The sequence below is a fragment of the Phacochoerus africanus genome, chromosome 5, assembly GCF_016906955.1.
Source record: "Phacochoerus africanus isolate WHEZ1 chromosome 5, ROS_Pafr_v1, whole genome shotgun sequence".
Taxonomy (NCBI): Eukaryota; Metazoa; Chordata; class Mammalia; order Artiodactyla; family Suidae; genus Phacochoerus; species Phacochoerus africanus.
The window spans coordinates 36,586,770-36,606,103 of record NC_062548.1 but is presented as its reverse complement, the minus strand read 5'-3'; the positions used below and the strand labels follow the sequence as shown (position 1 = coordinate 36,606,103).

General features: G+C 53.7%; 1 protein-coding gene across 1 annotated transcript in view; it reads right to left on the bottom strand.

Annotated features, from left to right (window-relative positions):
* Positions 1–19,334, bottom strand: part of LOC125128411 (uncharacterized) — a 160,142-nt gene that overhangs the window by 126,342 nt on the left and 14,466 nt on the right. The window contains exons 6-11 of the mRNA XM_047782765.1: positions 17,605–17,770; positions 17,394–17,528; positions 15,359–15,539; positions 10,289–10,434; positions 3,860–3,963; positions 1,656–1,821 (exon numbers count right to left, since the gene is read on the bottom strand). Coding sequence (XP_047638721.1) covers positions 1,656–1,821; positions 3,860–3,963; positions 10,289–10,434; positions 15,359–15,539; positions 17,394–17,528; positions 17,605–17,770 — 898 coding nt within the window. The remainder of the gene's footprint in view (positions 1–1,655; positions 1,822–3,859; positions 3,964–10,288; positions 10,435–15,358; positions 15,540–17,393; positions 17,529–17,604; positions 17,771–19,334) is intronic.

Below are 19,334 nucleotides of genomic sequence, written 5' to 3'. Positions count from 1 at the left end.
TTACATATATATGCATAAATGCCCGCTAGCTGCAATGTGGGACCCTGGGTGGGACCCTGGAACAGACAGAAGATAACAGTAGGAAAAGCAGTGGGATCTGAGGAGTTTGGTGAATTTAATAGCAAGGTACCAACATCAGTTTCTTAGGCAAATACCTTCTGGTGATATAAGATGTTAATAAGGGGGGAAGCGGTAATGAGGGCACAGCACTCTCTGTACTATCTTTGCCACTTTTTTATAAATCTAAGATAAAAAAAGCTAATAAATACTCTTGCCTTCTCCCCCCCACCTCATTCTCCACCCCCCCCCCCCACTTTTCTCTCTCCCAGCTCCTATCCTGCCCCTTCAGGCTGCACAAAGCAAGCCTGCATTCTTAGCACAGCATATGTGCATCCTTGTGACCTGATGAGAGAATAAGATATACAGTCCAGAGAGGTGCAAGCCCTGGACTAGTGGGATCTGAACTTGCAGGAGGCAGGAGAAGGAAGGTCCTTGGCTCCAAGAGGCAAGAGTCCCCCCTGCTCTGCTTGCTGCCTGTCCCTGGCGAGTGGTCATAGCAGCAACACCAGCACCTACGCAGCACTTGACCCAGTCGTAACCACTATTAATCCGCATCACCCTACAAGTTACCCTACCACACAGATGTGGATCCGGGCACAGAACAGCGAAGCCCTTTGCCCAGGGTCACGCTGGTAAGGGGTGGGGATGGGATCTGAAGCGGGGAGATGGAGCACCAGAGGCTGCACACATGCCCAGCAAAGGAGCAAAAGAAAGGAGGAGTTCCTGCTGTGGCTCAGTGGTAACAAACCCAACTAGTTATCCATGAGGACTCGGGTTCGATCCCTGGCCCCGCTCAGTGGGTTAAGGATCTGGCATTGCTGTGAGCTGTCGTGTAGGTCACAGATATGGCTCAGATTCTGAGTGGCTGTGGCGGGGTATAGGCTGATGGCTACAGCTCTGATTGGACCCCTAGCCTGGGAACTTCCATATGCCGTGGGTGTGGCCCTAAAAATAGCAAAATATATATATATTTTTTATTATATTTTATTTTATTTTTGCCATTTCTTGGGCTGCTCCTGCGGCATATGGAGGTTCCCAGGCTAGGGGTCCAATCAGAGCTACAGCCGCCGGCCTACGCCAGAGCCACAGCAACACGAAATCCGAGCCACGTCTGCGACCTACACCACAGCTCACGGCAACGCCGGATCCTTAACCCACCGAGCAAGGCCAGGGATCGACCCCATAACCTCATGGTTCCTAGTCGGATTCATTAACCACTGAGCCACGACGGGAACTCCTCCCAAAATTTTAAAAAGTAAAGCACTTGGACTCTGGCCAGGCACGAGGAGACCTGCCTTGTGTAGAGCATCTCATTTCTCACCTCGAGTCCAAGACGGAAGTACTGTTCCATCCCATCTTACTGATCAAAAAAGTGCAGAGAGGTCAAGGCAGCTGCCCAGGATCACACAGCTGGGAGGGACACTGCTGAGACTCAAAGTCCGGTTTCTCTGACCTGCTTCCACGGGTCCCATGAGGCACTGGCACAGAGCCCAGAGGAGAGCAGCTTCCCCCCACCCCCACCCCGTATCTGCTGCAGCCCATCTGTGGTCAAGCTGGAGGCGGCGGGGGGCGGGGGGGGGGGGCGGTGTGCTCACCAGCAGGGCATGGACCATGGCATCTGTGGGCTGCGGGATGAAGGCCAGCGACCAGAGCCACGCCTCCGTCTCCTCCGCCTCCACCTCCCCGGCCACGATGAGCTCCGCCATGAGGCCCACGCAGGGCTCGGTGCCACAGGAGGGCAGGGCGTCCACCAGCGGTTGCCTGAGATGGAGAGAGACCCAACGAACGTGGCAAGGTGACCTACATGCAGCCTCAGGTCACCTGGGAGCCATCTGAGGCTTGGAGAGGTACAGCAAGGACGTGTCCACACACACACGCACGCGCGCACACACTCCCGGAAGGGACCCAGCGAGCCCGGCCCGGGACCTATGTTCTTAAGGCCATGGGGACCCTATCAGCCCAGTCTCAACCCTGGCAGTTCCGCTCACCCAGGAGACACAGCGGTTTGGGACAATATGTGTCCCTGCCCACTGCTCTCCCAAAACCAGCCCCATCACTGCACAGGGCGAGAACCCCTTCCACAGAACAGGAGCTAACAATGGGCAGGCTGCCTCTACCTAAACCTCTGATGCTCTCAGCTCAACATCGGGATCCTTCTTGTCCCCGCCCACCCCCTTTTTTTTTTTAAAAGATTACAGGAAGGTGGAGAAGGTTTTCAACTTTTGCACAATGCTGGGTCTAAACAGGGAAATGATAACTGGATGGGGGGTTTGGGGTCTAACATTTAGGTGGAGGAGCAACCCATAGGGGCTTGTGGGAAAATCCTGAGTGACAAGCAGGGTGTGGCACCAGGGAAACGGGCAGCTCCATGTGGAGACTCGGAGGTCCCTCTCTACACCAAAGATAACTGAAAATGTGGAGTTCCTGCTGTGGCGCAATGCGTTAAGAATCTGACTGCAGGGGCTCATGTCACTGCAGAAGCATGGGTTCAAATCCCAGACTGGTGCAGTAGGTTAAAGGATCCGGTTTGCTGTAGCTGCGACTTGGATTCAATCCTGGCCCAGGAAACTTCCATATGCTATGGGTGCAACCAGAAAATAAAAGTCAATTAAAAAAAAAGATAACTAAAATATGCATAACAACTGGATGGAGAAATAGACCACGTGGGTTCAAATCCCAACTCTGCTGTGTGACTTCAGGCAGGTTTCCTAACTGCTCTGGTCCTTGGTTTTCTTCCACAACTGTAACGTGAGAATGATACCACCACCTACCACATGGGGTCATTGTCAGGATTAAAGGAGTGAATACAGATAAATGGCTTGAAAGATATCTGTGCATTACTGACTACTAAGATTTGTAGTCATTCAATTAGACATTTAGTCATGTTGCCTTTTAAGGGGGTTCCTTTATATTTCAGAATCAATAAAAAGGGGGGGGGTCTCAAAATCTGTCTGAGAGCCTTTAAAAAGCTCACAGGCCTGAAATCTAGATCTCAGGCACCTGGTGAATAGCTGGACCTGAGGAAGGAGCCCCAAGCTTTACCCTGGGCAGCCCTCAGCCCATGGAGGCAGGTCCCCAGCAGCTTCCCTCCAGGCTTGAGGGTCTTTCTACACCCCTTGCAGGACCTGCATCTTCAGGGTCAGGGGATGGGATCCAGCATCCCCCACCCACCCACCCCCAAGAAGAGGACCCAAGGCGCATTGGAATGCTAATTGCAGCTCTCAGCCAGAGGGCCCCTGTGTGGGGAGGGAACAATGCCTGTCTTTATCCCTCCAGCTTCCAGTCTCCCCACGCCCCAGCCCCGTGGGAACCTCCAAGCTCCCCACTGAATCACCTCCTTGGCGGATGTCCCCAGAATGAAGGACGTCAGTATCACAGGGATGAGAGAAAATACCACGGGAGGAGCTGCAGCCTCCCCATCCATTAAGACTACACAGCCCCCGGGGGGAGAGGGAGGGAGTGAGATGGACGGGGAGTTTGGGGTTCATAGAGGCAAACTATTCCATTTTAGAATGAATAAGCAATGAGGTCCTGCTGCGCAGCCCAGGGCACTACATCCAGTCTCTTGAGATAGACCATGATGGAAGATGCTATGCGCAAGAGAATGTGGGTGGGTGGATGGATGGATGGATGGATGGATGGATGGATGGATAGATAGCTGGGTCACTTTGCTGTTCAGCAGAAATTGGCACAACATTGTAAATCAACTATACTCTTTAAAAAAAACAGACTACCCAGCCCCACCAGAACCCCCCAGCCCGCTCCCAGCCCAGCCGCCAACCCAGGGAGAGGCCCTTACCCGTTGTCCCGGCATTTAAAAGCAGAATGTCCCCAGAGTTCCACGAGCTCCTCCGAGGAGAGGCCCCGCAGCTCAGACACCAGCGTCAGGGACAGCTCTGCAGCCTGGACATCAGAGGGGGCAGCGTGAGAGGCCTGAACCCCAAGAGTCACCTCATCCAACCCCCCCACGCCCCGCCTCCAGACAGGGCTGCAGAGAAGGTGGGGACAAGGGGAGTGATCTCCTCCCTAAGGTGTCATGGACCCAGAGACGAGGCTGCTTGTCTGGGCTGCTTTGCCCTGAATCCCAAGCCCCTGGCACCCAGGCTGAACCTTTTTTTCTTTTCTATTTTTTAGGGCCGCACCCTTGGCAGACGGAAGTTCCCAGGCTAGGGGTCCGATCAGAGCCACAGCTGAGGCTTGAGGCCACAGCCACACGGGATCCAAGCCGCAACTGCGACCTACACCACAGCTCACGGCAACACCAGATCCTTAACCCACTGAGCGAGGCCAGAAATTGAAAAGCAGCTTTACAAACGCTATGTCGGGTTCTTAACGCACCCGAGCCACAGTGGGAAGCCCCCATTTTCATTCTTTAATTTAACAAGCATTTATTGGGCACCTACTATGTGCTAGGCACACATTAGGGGCTAGGCAGGGGGTAAAAAGGTGACATGGCATCCGCATCTGTGGGCTTTACACCCTAAAAAAAGCTGAACACATGTGCGTTATGATAATCATCTAGTTACTATAACGAGCCTCGCATGTTTCACAAAGTTAGTGACGTGGCAATTTTTTCTGACATTTTTTCATGAAAAAAAAATAGGTAAAGGTTTTCAGAATTATCAACAGGGATGGCTAATAAAGAGGGGTTTGCTTTTTTTCTTTTTTTCTTTTTTGGTCTTTTTAGGGCCGCACCCGCAGCATATGGAGGTCCCAGGCTAGGGGTCTAATCCGAGCTGTAGCCGCTGGCTACACCACAGCCACAGCAATGGCAGATCCGAGCCGCATCTTCGACCTACACCACAGCTCACGGCAATGCCGATCCTTAACCCACTGAAGCCAGGGATCGAACCCACAACCTCATGGTTCCTAGTTAGATTCGTTTCCGCTGTGCCACGATAGGAACGGTTTGCCGTTTTTGCTTCTTATCTGCAGGTCTGCCCAGTGCAGTGGCCAAGTGTCCAAACACTCAGAAGGAAATAAGGGACTCTATTCAGGGTTTCAGGAGATGGTTAGGGAGGCAGGCCCCACGGCCCCCCTCCCCTCCCTGATGCCTCTTCAGTCTCAGATTTGTTGCCTCGGCCTGAATCCAAAGCCACAGAAAGAGTGCCGAGATCCTGGCTTCCTGCTGAGCTCGGCCAAGGCCAAGACTAAGCCCTCACCCCACCCAGCACGGCGTCGTCGGCTGGTGTTGGGATCAGTTGGCCTCACCTCAGGCCTCCTCTGCTCCAAACCACTGGGCTGGGACTGCGTCCCGGCACACACAGCTTGACTGTGGCAAGATGCAAAAACGAGGAGTTCCTGTTGTGGCTTAATGGTAACAAATCTGACTAGGATCCATGAGAAGGCAGGTTCGATTCCTGGCTTCGCTCAGTGGGTTAAGGATCCGGTGTTGCTGTGAGCTGTGGTGTAGGGCGCAAATGTGGCACAGCTCCAATCCAGTGTGGCTATGGTAAAGGCCAGCAGCTGCAGCTCCTATTCGACCCCTGGCCTGGGAACTTCCATGTGCCCCATGCGTGCACGGCCCCAAAAAAAAAGATGCAAAAATGAAACAGGCCCCTCTGAGCCAGCATAGCCCACCCTTTCCTCCCAGCAGCGAGTCTGCCCAGCATCCTATCGCGTGCCCCGTGCTGGGGGAGTCAGTGGGGACCCTCGGTTCTGCTTTTCCTTCCTCGGGCAGGACACACTAGGCAGCCCTTTGTGTGGACTAACCACTGCCTTCACTGTGACCCAGACCCCTGCCAGCCTCCAAGACTCTCCGTCGCCCCAATCTGGGACAGGCGGCTACCCCAGGACTCCTATCGGCCTTCTGGGCCAGCTCTGCTGTGTTTCCCTCCAGGCAACGGCCGCCTTGCCTGAGCAGCATCCCTGAGTCCCTAGACGTGAACACCCACGCTTTCAAGACCTCCAGCCAGGGTGCAGCTGAGGGGCCTGGCTGGGCGTCCTCCCAGCCAGGGAGGGCCTGGCAAATGGCTCAGGAGCAGCCTCCTGCTGTGGGAAGCCACAAGCGCTGGCTTCAGGACTAGCTTTCCAGAGCCAGGCCCAGCAGGACGGGGTGGGGTGGCTCATCCCTCGAAGGCTCACGGGATGGAGGGTGAGAAGCCTGTCACCACCATCACCGCTAACAATGGCAATGCACAAGGATAACGACACAACCACACGGGTTACTCTGTGATGGAGCCTCGGCTGTGGGCCAGGTGCTGTTCTAGGCACCATCGCATTTGACATTCACCCGGTGAGGTTTGCCAGTTTCCACGGAGTGAATCCGCCCACCTTGGCCCGCATGTTGTCACTGAGCGCAGGCTGGTGTGCAGACGCACTACATTCCCTCCTAGTTTCACTCTATGGCAGATGCCCAGCAAACTCCAGGGCAAAGAAAAATAGAGGAAAAGAATGAGGTGACGATTTCGTTTCATTCCTCTGTTTCGAATATGATTCATTTTCATGGTAAGTCTGCTAAACAAGCAGCCTGCAGGATTTCTGGAATCTAACCATCAGCCCTGGCGAGGCGGTTCGAGCCAGCCCCGGCACACTAGAATCCACACCTGGCTGCATACAGCCGGCGTTCAATCAATGCCTGTGACCTGAGTGCCCTGTTCTGAGCATCCCAGACGGTGCTCATGAGCTGTCCCCTTCCCAGGCTTCCGATCTGGCAGCCGGGGAGGCCCATCTGTCCTGCCCCTCTGTCATCTTCACCCCATCAGGATCTCAGCCCTCCCAGCCCGCTGCCCCCCCACGTCGAAGCTCCAGGGCCTCCCTGTGGAGGGTCAGGCCAAGGAATTTGCACTCTATTGAGTGCTGAGTCCTGGTTTTGTTTCCAGACTGAAAAGCTAATCTTGTCTCCTGCCCACCAACAATGGGGAGAAAGGCATTCCCCGTGGAAACCCACGGGCTCGGTCCCCCCGGTAACCACTGGGCCCTAAGCCCTCCTGGGGGGACAAGGAGCTGCTGGATGTACACGGAGACGTCCCTGAAATGCCATTTTCAGGAACAAGGTCCTTGGCAATTCACCCCCGGCCCAGGGGACCTCCCCGGTGGGAACAACTAACTTCCTTGTTAGTGCCGTAAATACAGGACAGCTGCCCTGCGCCACCACTGCCAGGATCCAGGAAAGGAGACACAGGCTCCTGCGAGCCTGGCCCCGAGCCGCCTTGGCCAGGGGATGCGCCCTGTCAGAGGGGGCTCTGGGGGCCAGACAGCAGGAGGCAGGTCGGAACACAGGCTAGTGAGTGTTCCTCCTGTGGCTCCACGGGTTAAGAACCCAACTAGCATCCATGAGGATGCAGGTTGGATCCCTGGCCTTGCTCAGCGGGTTAAAGATCCACTGTTGCTGTGGTCTAGGTCACAGATGCAGCTCGAAACTGGCATTGCTGAGACTGTGGTGTAGGCTGGCAGCTGCAGCTCCAATTGGACCCCTAGCCTGGGAACATCCACATACCCTAAAAAGACAAACATAAATAAATAAACTAGGAGTTTCCGTCATGGTGCAATGGTTAACGAATCCGACTAGGAACCATGAGGTTGCAGGTTCGGTCCCTGCCCTTGCTCAGGGGGTTAAGGATCTGGCGTTGCCGTGAGCTGTGGTGTAGGCTGCAGATGTGGCTCAGATCCCGCATTGCTGTGGCTCTGGCGTAGGCCGGCAGCTACAGCTCCAATTCAACCCTTAGCCTGGGAACCTCCATATGCCACGGGAGCAGCCCTAGAAATGGCAAAAAAAAAAAAAAAAAGTTAATGATTAGGAAATTTTGTCACAGCTGAAAAGTCAAGCTAATTGAGACCATCTCCATGATGTTATGTCCTGCCTCAACCCAAGACTTACTGCTCATAGTTAGAGTTACAGCACACCTAGGATCACAAACCATGCTTTGTTGCTCTCTCTGACTAATGGTTACTTTCTGTTAGAGCTCTCCCGAACCCAGTGTTTTCTTTGGTAACAGGAACACCCCCCACCCCCCTTTCCTGTAAGCCATCTTCATTCCAAAGAAAGGCTCGAGGAGCAATAACCCCAAAGACATCCAGAAACCATCCCTGGACCCACTGACGCCAGATTCAACGCCTCTGAAATGATCTACAGATGAAGAATAATACAAACAACTTCATCAGTGACCTGTCTCCCGAGCTCAACCTGTAAACCCCTTGCCAGCCCCTCTGAAGGCAGGACACAGTTATGAAGCGTCAGCCTGCGGGGGCCTCCTTTGCTTGGCCAAGCAGTAAAGCTCCTCTTTTGGCCTCACCCAAAACTGTTTCCAAGACTTAATTGGTGCCAGTGGACGGAGGCTGAATTTTCCGCTACAGAAACACAAAGTTGGGTACACCAGATGCCCCGTTCCCGGCCCAGACCTGCCAGGCCAAAGTCCTCCACCCAAGAGGGCAGGGGGTGCAGCTGGCACCATGCCTAGAATGAGGGGCCAGCCCCCAGGCCTGCCCACACCCGAAAAGACCCATTTCTGTCCACCTGGGCACACAATAGCCCCCAAGTCCTCGGTCCTGTGAAATCAGCCAGCGAAACAGGTATTTGCAGCACCCCAAATGAACAAGCAAGTCTATTCAAACCTGCCCCCCACCAAGGCTGTTGTGGAACCAAAGCAAAAACACCCAGTTCTTCTCTCCTGGGGGTGAATCAGGAAAATCCAGGCATCCTCAATGTCCTCCAGCAAAAGCAGCTTGAATTCAGGCTCAAGTCAGCAGCAACGCTAAGACGGGCAGAAACCAGTGGACACAGTGCAAGTCCCCAAAATGTCACTGGAAACAACCAGCCCTGAGCTGTGGACAGCCGGGATGGGACAACAAAGAGTGCTATGAGTCTAGAATGTTCTGGAAGGCATCCTGATCATGAGGCCCTGCTGGCGCTGGCCCCATAGATCCTTGCTGCCTGCACCTCAAAGGTGCCCACTCGGTTCACACTCAGGACTTTCATCCTGGCCAAACCCTCTTGCGGCGGGGTGTGGGGGGGTCACCCTTCCCCCCCAGATTCTCAAGGGACCATCCCAGGTCTCAACAGCAGTGACTCCTGCTAGACCCTGGCCTAAGGTCCCTCAGCCACATCTCTGCTCTGCCCTCACAAAAACCTCATCAATAGCTACCATTTGCCATGGTTACCATCTGCGTCCCCGCACTGGGTTGGATGCTCCAGAAGAGTGGAGACTGTGTCTCATTCATCACGAGGGCACAGAGGAAGCCCTTTATCCTGCCCAACAAACGGAGGACGTCACAGGTTGGGCCAGCTGGCCACCCTGGGCCCTGCCAGTGGGAGCATCACTCCTGAGCCTGTGGAAGGTTCTATCAGCAGGGCAGTATGGGAGGCAGGCTCCACATGGGGCCTAGAAGCATCATTTTCTTTCCCCAGAGAGGGTGCTAAACCTTCTCCCAAACTCTCCTCTCACCAGCGTGGGTGGAGGGTCCTATCTCAGAATACAACAGGCAGGGGACTTCCCGTCCTGGCTCAGTGGTTAACAAACCCGACGAGTAGCCATGAGGACGCGGGTTCAATCCCTGGTCTTGCTCAGTGTTGCCATGAGCTGTGGTGTAGGTCGCAGACTTGGCTCAGATCCCACAGCTGTGGTGCAGACCCGCAGCTGCAGCTCTGATTCAACTCCTAGCCTGGGAACCTCCCTATGCTGCTGGTGCGACCCTAAAAAGACAAAAGACAAAACAAGAAAACACAGGCAGGGAGAAGTCACACTCTCATAGTGCAGCCTTGGTATCATCCTTGGTCACGAAGAAGGGACCCCTGATGGAAGTGTGTGAGCCCTCTGAACCTCTCTGAGCCATGAGACCCCCCACATCACATCCCCTCCTTAACTTGAAACAGCTCAGAATTTCATGAAGGCCTGTGTTTTTGACTGGGTGGAATGTCTTCAATGCTGAGATTGGGTAGGGATAGAGATTTCTTGTGACATCTTTAAGACAGGCCAGATCCAGAGGGTTAGTCTGCAGACCCAAAAGGACCATTTGCCCATAGACAGAGGAGGAAAAAGGCCTCCTGCAGGCTCATCTCCAACCTGTGCTGGGGCACAAGCCTTGGCACACACCAGCTAGACTTCTTCCTCTTCTTGGCTTCCACAGCCAGGCACCATTGCGCAGTACACAACCTGCCCAACAGTACACAGCAACCATGATAATGAACATCTGAGAGGGTAGACCATAAAGGATCCAATAGGCAGAGGAGGGTGTCCCAGGGATCTAGGCCTCAGGCAGACACTGACCTGGGGCTGGAGAAGCCACTTACCTCAAAGCTTGTGGTCTGAGCCAGGCACAGCTTTCTCATCAATGCAACCACGGTGGCCACGGTAGCCTGGGACAGGGTCTCCTCCCATTCGTACGACAGGCTGCTCGGCGTCAGGTCGCTATCGTCTAGATCTGAGATGGGACGTGCTGGACAGAGATGAGCACAGGGGGGAAATGCCAGAACAAGCAGAAGGACCCTGGTCGCCACCCCACACCCAGCCAAGGCTTCCTTCAGTGTGGTTCTGGCACCAAGTGAGGTGGCCATGCACAAGGACAGGCCCAAGTGTTACGGCCAAGAGCAAAAGCCAGGAAAAATCCTGCCTGCCCTTCAGTAAGGCCCATAAACTAACCCCAAAGCCCACTTGGGGGTGAGAGAGAAAACATGAAACCCTCGTTCATACAGGGGAAGACCATTCAGGAGGAAAAAGAAATAAAGCTCTCAGGAGCTCCCTGATGGTCTAGAGGTTAAGGATCTGGGTGGTGTCACTGTAACCGAGCAGGAGCTTATGGGCCCTCCCCCATAGCCTCTGCTTCAGCTCCTCTGTGAAGTACCCGGATAATAGGATCTGACGCACATTTGCTGAGTTGTTTTACAGATGCGACACCCAACCCCCACCAGATGGACGATGGTATGACCTGATGACCCTGGGCACAAAGCCCCCAGGCTTCCTGGAGCATAAGGACTGATAATGTCAACTCCTGTGTCCCGGCCCTATGACCTCACCATCAGCCAAGCAGGAAACTGTGCATGAACTGATCACTTACTCCACGGCCCCGCCCCTATTCTCACCAGGCTTTTAAAAATGCTTTACAATTTTTCTTTTTCTTTTTTTTTTTTGGTCTTTTTTGGGTCACACCTGTGGCATATGGAAGTTCGCAGGCTAGGGATCCAATCAGAGCTGCAGCTGCCAGCTTATACCACAGCCACAGCAACACTGGATCCAAGGTGCATCTGCGGTGACCTACCCCACAGCTCATGGCAATGCTGGATCCTTAACCCACTGAGCGAGGCCAGGAATCCAACCTGTGTCCTCACGATTCATTTCCGCTAAGCCACAATGGGAACTCCTAAAAATGCTTTACAATTTTGGTTCAGGGAGTCTGGACTTTTTCAGGGCATAAGTCACAAAAAAAAAAAAAAAAAAAGACTCCTTGCGTAGCCCTGCAATAAACTTTCCCTGCTCCAAACTCCTGTTTCTTTGTAAGTCTAGCACACAAATTTGTGCTAACATCACCACTGCAGCACAGGTTCAGTCCCTGCCTTGGGAACTTCGGCATGCCCCAGGCATGCCCCCTAAAAAAAGAAAAAAGAAAAGGAAACGAAGTTCTGATACATGCTACAACATATTTGAACCTTCGAAATACTATGGGAAATTAAAAAAAAAAAAAACACGGGCATAAAAGGTCACATACTATATGATTATATTTATGTGAAATGCCCAGAATGGACAAACCTAGAGAGGCAGGAAGCGGATGCGTGGTTGCCAGGGACTAGAACAGGAGGGGATGTGTTGGAAATTAAGATAACTCTGGCTCGGGTCGCCAGTGTCAGAAAGTGAGACACGTGGACAAGGAGAAGTCTCGACAAGGTTCTTTACTTCTGCAGAAGGGCAAGGGCACTCCAAAAGGCGTAGGCGCAGAACAAAGGACCCGCCCCTATTTATCCCTAACGCAGGTGATGTACGTGTCCCCTTCCCATTGGTCAGGTCAGGGCACACATTCTTCCTGGTTGGCTAATTGAAACAAATTGTTACCGGGAGAAGAGGGAAAGAGGAGTGGGGGGGGGGGGGGGTCGAAGGAAGGTGAACAGGAGCGAAATGGAGTCACCAAGATTTCCTTCCATAGAAAAGACATTATACTACTTTCCACAGATGGGATGGGGGCAAGGTTTTTTGAGATGATGAAAGATTGTAAAGTTGATTATGATGCTAGATGCACAACTTTGTACCAGAAGCCACTGAACTGTTACACCCTATTTTTTTTTAATGGCTACACACAAGGCGCATGGAAGTTCCCAGGCCAGGGATTGAAGCCAGGCTGCAGCTATGGCAACACCACACCCTTTAACCCACGGTGCCAGGCAGGGGAGGGATCGAAGAAATGCCTCCACAGCAATTTGAGCCACTGAAGTCAGATTTTTTTTTTGTCTTTTTAGATAAAAAAAGACCTGTGGCATATGGAGGTTCCCAAGCTAGGGGTCGAATCGGAGCTATAGCCACTGGCCTATACCACAGCCACAGCCACTCCAGATCCAAGCCACGTCTGCAACCTATACCACAGCTCATGGCAATGCCAGATCCTTAACCCACTGAGCAAGACCAGGGATCCATCCAACCTGTGTCCTCATGGATACTAGTCAGATTCATTACCACTGCACCACAAGGGGAACTCACTCTTTCTTTCTTTTTCTTTCTCTCTCTCTCTCTCTCTTTCTCTTTCTTTCTCCAGTCAGATTCTTAACCCATGGTCCCACAGTGGGAATTCCAAATTGTTCACTTTAAATGGATAAATTGGGAGTTCCCTAGTGGCTGAGAAGTGAAGGTTCCAATGCTATCACTGCTGTGGCCTGGGTTCAATCCCTGGCCTGGGAAATTCTACATGCCATGGGCAAGGCCAAAAATGAATGAGTGAATGAATTTCACAGTATGTGAATTACATCTCAATTACAGCTATCTTTTTAAAAAGATAAAAAGCTCATTCAGGGAGTTCCTGTTGTGGCTCAGTGGTTAACAAACCCAGCTAGTAACCATGAGGCTACAGACTTGGCTCAGATCCCGAGTTGCTCTGGCTGTGGCATAGGCCAGCAGCTCCAGCTCCAATTGGACCCCTAGCCTGGGAACCTCCATATGTCTCAGGTGTGGCAGTAAAAAGACAAAAGACAAAAAAAAAAAAAAAAAAAAAAAGGCTCATTCAACTCAGTGGGGAACCACCAGGTCCTGACACGAGATGCCCCAGTCACCGCAGCTGCCTGAGCCTGAGGAAGGGCTCCAGAGGCAGGTGAGTCTGAGACCTTGACTGGTGTTCCATGGAGCCAGGGGGAATGGTGGGAAACCCCAGGGTCTCCATCCCCACCTGCCAGGCCCTCCCTGGGGTGATACAGGCGGGCAGCCTGTCCTCCAAGGCAAACATGATTAGCAGCCAGGGCTGGAGCAAAGGTCCCAGGGGAACAGGTCCCTGGCTCTGCCTCTCGTTAGCTCAGGACTTCAGGAGAGTCATTTTCCTTCTTGGAGCCGCAGTTTCCTATTATGAAAAATGTAACTCATAGTAACAATAACTTCCTGATGGGGTCATGAGGAGAATAAAATTAGATAATCTGCAGCAAGCACTCAGCAACAGCTACTGGCCTGCAGTACATCCTTCCAAAATGTCAGCAATAAGAATTTTCCCCATTCTTATTTCATTATTCAGGGACAAAGCCTTTTTTCCATTATGAAAAAAAAAATCTCTTTCCCTCAGATGCCTGTCTTTTTGTTTCTTTATGAAAACAGAGAGGAGAACCAAGCTCCGGGGAATGCTACGTGTTGGCAGGAACATTGCAGAAAATCAAGAAACCTGAGTCAGCTTGTTGGGGCAAATTCCTGTGCGCCCTGCACAGTGAGGCCAAGCAAACCGAAACGTCAGAGTTTGGAGGAGAGCAAGGTTTATTGCAGGCCATGCAAGGAGTCGGTAATTCGTGCTCCTGCAACGGAGCAGGGCCCTGTAGGGCTCTTGGGAACAAAAGCCTTTCTGTGCCCCCATTTCTTATTTGTAGGACGTGGGCCTCATTCGGCCTCCGTGACCTTCCCCGAGTTCCAGGGGGCAGGTGCAGACAGGTGCGGACCGGGGAGGGGATGCAGAGACCAGGGAGGAACCGACCAGAAACAACAGTAGAGCCTCAGGGCAGGATCCTGCTTCCCTCTCAAGGGACCCACATAATGACACAGGCATCTTATACCCGGAAGAGCAAAGTTAGATTCCTTAGGCTTCTTTTAGAAATGAACACTTTAAAACTAACAGCTTCGGGGAGTCCTTCCTTGTCCTTCTCCCTGGCTTAATTGCACCCTAAACCCAATCACCCATACGCTAAAGATGAGGTGCCCTGAGCATAATTGCCTGTGGGTTAAAGACGATCAGCACAGGATGTTTTTCAGGAACTTTGCCTGTTTGTGCTCCTCTCTGATCCATAGGCTCTTTTCCCAAGTACCGTTCTTCTAGGCAAGAACCCCGAAGACCCCCAGCATAATCCAGCCAAGATCTCCGAAGCCGGATTCCTCAAAAGAAAGAATGCATGTCTGCCCCAATCCTGATTCCTATCTGAAAACCTGTTTTTCTCCTTTTTACTATAAAACTCCCCACAATTCTTCCCAAGGGGTGGGGGGACAGGGGACAGTCTTTGAGGCCTTAGCCTGCTGCGGCTGCCTTTGCCTGACAAAGCAATAAAAGCTATCTTTTCCTCCTTCACCCAAAGCTCCGTCTCTGCATTTCTATTTGGTGCCAGTGGATGGAGGCCACACTCCAAATACCCCAACTCTCCTAAGGGTTTTCAGCAAAGCATTTTTAAAAAAGTAACAGGGTGGGGTCGCAGGGGGTAACAGTATCAGTCCCCAGGCTTCAGGAGGCCTGGGGGCTGGGTGCTCAAGATCATCAAGTAGTTAGCATCTATTCTTGATGTCTTCACCTTTGTAAAACAACTCAGGAAATGTGCATCCCATGAAACGGAGGATGGGAGGAAGGCCTGTCCCAGGCAGAGCCCCAGGGTCCTGCTCTGTTACAAGCTCACGCACAATACAGTCAGGTTGAAGGGTCATCAGATGTAAGGTGGATTCTCCCACAAAAGCTGGGAACGAGAAGATTCCACCTCCCCTGACAACGAGCCAAGGAGAAGGTCAAGACCAAGCCTGAGCCACGCGGACCCACAGAGACTTCCAGAGAAACTTCTAGAAAAACGGGCTGACTCTCCTGACGGCGGTCATTTTCAGAAAGAGTTCAAAGGTGTCCAGACAGACAGAGCGATGGAGCTGAGGCCTGCCTGAGCCCCTCTGGCCAGAGGAGGCTGGGAGGCTCATCTAGGGGGTCCCCCACACCCGGTCACCTGCGACAGCTGGATCCGGGGGCACCTCCTGCAGCAGGGTGAGCGAGGTAAGGGTCCACATCTGCACAGCACTGGCGCCCCCGGAGAGGGGGCCTGCGGTGTCCAGCTCCGTGCAGGAGGCCTCCCTCAGCGCGCCAGCCTGGAAACTCTGGACGCAGGTCAGGCGGGAGGCCAGGCCCGGCTGCTGGTCCATGAGGGGAGAGGAGGCGACTTAGGCTGGGACCAGATTGTGATGGAGCAAACCCCCCCAACCACCCCTGGTGAAACCAAGCAGGCCCTGTGGGTCTCCTGGGCACAAGCTTTTCTGAGGCCCCCTTTCTTTCTTTCTTTCTTTCTTTTTTTTTTTTTAAGACCACGTCTATGGCATTTGACGTTCCCAGGCTAGGGGTTGAATCAGAGCTTACAGCTGCCAGCCTACACCGCAGCCACAGTAATGCCTGATCCGAGCCTCATCTGCGACTGTTAGCCCAGCTCAAGGCAATGCTGGATCCTTAACCCACTGGGAGAGGCCAGGGATCGAACCCGCAACCTCATGGATCCTAGTCAGGTTAGTTAACTGCTGAGCCACGAAGGGAACTCCTGTGTCCCCATTTCCTGTCCATCTGTAGGAAATAAGCCTCCACTTCCTTGAACCTCCCTGAGCTCCAAAGGGCAGGTGCAAACAGTTGCTGATCAGGGAAAGGAAGGGATGCAGGGACCAAGGAAGAACAGTCAGAGTTCCCGTCATGGCGCAGTGGTTAACGAATCCGACTAGGAACCATGAGGTTGCGGGTTCAATCCCTGGCCTTGCTCAGTGGGTTAAGGGTCCGGCGTTGCCGTGAGCTGTGGTGTAGGTCGCAGACACGACTCGGATCCCACGTTACTGTGGTGCTGGTGGCTACAGCTCCGATTAGACCCCTAGCCTGGGCATCTCCCATATGCCGCGAGGGAGCAGCCCTAGAAAAGGCAAAAAAAATAAAATAAAAATTAAAAAAACAAGGAGGAACAGTCAAGAAACAACAGTGCAGCCTTGGGGCGGGGGCCTGGCTCCTCTTCAAGGAATATGTATTACACTGTCTCCGAATTCCTCTGCACAACTAAAACCCCCAACAAATGAAAACCATCAGCACCCATCCTGGTTGGGGCCACGGAACTCCAACCCTGCAGAAGGACAGAAGCGGGCCTCTGCCCTGATCCTTATCTCTGGCCCTATTTTCTACTCCCCAACGCTAAACCCCCTTCCTCATCTCTCCCAAGCGAGGGCACCGTCTGGGGCATTAGCCTGCTGTGGCCTCCTTTGCCAGGCAAAGCAATAAAACTCTTTTTTCTCCTTCATCCAAAACGGTCTCTCTATTTCTATGTGGCACCGGTGGACAGAGGCCAAGTTTCAGTAACACCGGGGCCCCTGAAATGGACGGTAAGGACCAAGGCGAGAGGGGCCCAAAGGGCGACACGGGAGCTGCAGGAACCCCCTTCCCCATGGGGGTGGAAGGACCAGGGAAGCAAGAAAGTGCAGTTTTTACAATGGTGTTGATATTATCAACCATCATCTCACTTGGCTTTTTGTTTGTTTTGTTCTGTTTTTTTGTTTTTGTTTTTTTTGCTTTTTAGGGCCACATCTGAGGCATAGGGGTTAAATTGGAGCTGGAGCTGCTGGCCTACACCACAGCCACAGCCAAGCCAAATTTGAACCTTGTCTGTGACCTACACCACAGCTCACGGGCAATGCCGGATCCTTAACCCACTGAGAAAGGCCAGGGATCGAACCTGCATCCTCATGGATACTGGTCGGGATTCTTAACCCACTGACCCACAATGGGAACTCCAACAATGATCATCCCTTATGGGTACAAACGCTTACTAGTTACACAAAACTTTCACCTACTTACTGGCAGAGAGAAGAGGCAGGGGGAAAACGAAGAGCGAAGAGGCATAGGGCAGAGAGGCTGAGAGGCGGAGGGGGTGGAGCAGCGAGTAAAGAGGGGCCTCAGCAGGAAGGAGAGGGAAGAAGGGGGAAGAGACAGAGCCGGTGGGAAGGGTGCCGCCGGGCACTCACCTGAGCAGCGGGCAGGGCCTGGGAGCGCAGGGAGGCGCGCGCCCTGCGCAGGGAGCATTGGGTCAGGTCCTTGGTCTTGTGCAACCCACTTCCTCGCTGCTGGTAGGCGGTGGGACACCGGCCCAGGATATCCACCTGAGCGAGAAGGGCACACTCAGCCCCCTGGCCCCCGCTCACCGGATCACCAACCCCCTCCCGGCTGGGACCTCACCTCTTCGACGATGTGGGGGCCACGGGCACCTGGGCGACCCTGCAGGAGGCTCAGCACGGCGCGCTTCACATTCAGCACCCAGCGCGGCTCGGCAAGGCTGGGACAGAGGCGGACCACCCGCCCTGCGCGCAGGATGAAACCCAGCGGCACACGGCCCAGGGCCGCACTGGGGAGATGGCGGGGGGAATCAGAAGGCCCCCCCCCACCCCCGCCAAGGCCCCAGGGCACCTCTTCACTGCCAGGGCCACAGCTGCATAGTCGCCCCTCCCATAGGTCTGTCCCACAGGTAGCACCCAGGTACCTCCCACATCCACCCAAATGGCCTTGCTTCCCAACAGCCAACTCTGCTCAAAGTTGCCTCTAGCCTGGTGGCCACTTGGATAAAACCTGCCTGTATGGAGTTCCCGTTATTGCTCAGCAGTAACCAACAGGAGGACTGGTATCCATGAGGATTCCAGGTTCGATCCCTGGCCTTACTCAGTGGGTTAAGGATCCGGCATTGCCTGAGCTGGGGTGTAGGTCACAGACTCCTCCAAGCTGCTGTGGGTAGGGCAGCAGGTGTAGCTCTGATTCACCCCGAGCGTGGGAAATTCCCATATGCTGCAGGTGTGGCCCTGAAAAGCAAAAACAAAAACCCCCCTCAAACAAAACGAACTATGTTTAGGTATGAACCCAGCATGAAAAATGAAAAGCTGAGCTCTCAAAAGCTTCCTTCACTAAAAAGCTTCCCATGTAGCCCGCCTCCCACTCACATTATCTATCAGGAAACCTGAGGCTCAGCGCAGTAACATGACTGGCTCGGGGACCACAGCTGGGGGACCCAGGCAGGCTGGCTATGGCATCAAAGGTCTTGGAAACCCTGAGCTGGAAGGGACTCAGACTCCAGTCTTGTGCAGTTAAAAGTGACTCCCAGACTGGGGGAGCTTCTGGAGGAGGGCCACACAGCACGTCTGGGAGGACCAGGGACCAGAATTCAGCCCAGGCCCTTCCCACCACCCCTCACCTGGGGACATGGGGCCTGGGTGCAGCATCTGCCTGGTGAGGGGATAGGGCTGGTGGGGGGGTGATTGCTGGTGAGGTGTCCACATTTGCGCGTAGGGATAGACGAGAGAGGTGCCCCCATGGTGAAGGGACACTGCCAAAGCCCCCAACCCCACCAGCTACAACTGTCCCCACTGGGACCTCTCCAGGAGGTCACCACCCTGCCTTAAGCTCCTAGTAGAGAGTCTTGGGGGCCTGCTGGAGGCAGCCGGCTGGATGTCAGGCCTGCGGCTAGAGAAATGCTAATAGTGCCCGCCCCTTCTAGAATAGGGGATGTCTGTCTGGTCTCTCAGGGAGCTGACAGCTCTGCCCACTGACTTAGCATTTCTGATGCGGAGCCCCAGGACAATGGCCCGGCTGCCCCCTCGGGGAGGACCACCCTAAGCCTTTCAGCGGGGATCCATCCGCCCCTGGCAGCATCTCCCAGCTGCATCCCACCCCACCCCCCACCCCCACACAAAGGCTTTATTTTTGAACAAATGAATTTGCAATAAAAAAGGAAGAGGAATCTGCGAGCTGGGCCTGTCTTGAGACTGGCGGCTAGACTGCGCTTTGAGGCCACTGAGGCCACTGTCAGAGAGCCCTGGGAAACAGGCCAGAGGGAGAATTCCAGGCTTTGCTGGGTCACAAAGGGGAGCTTAGCCTGGGAAGGGAAAAGCCCTGGGTCTCCAGGAAAACTCCCGTCTGGG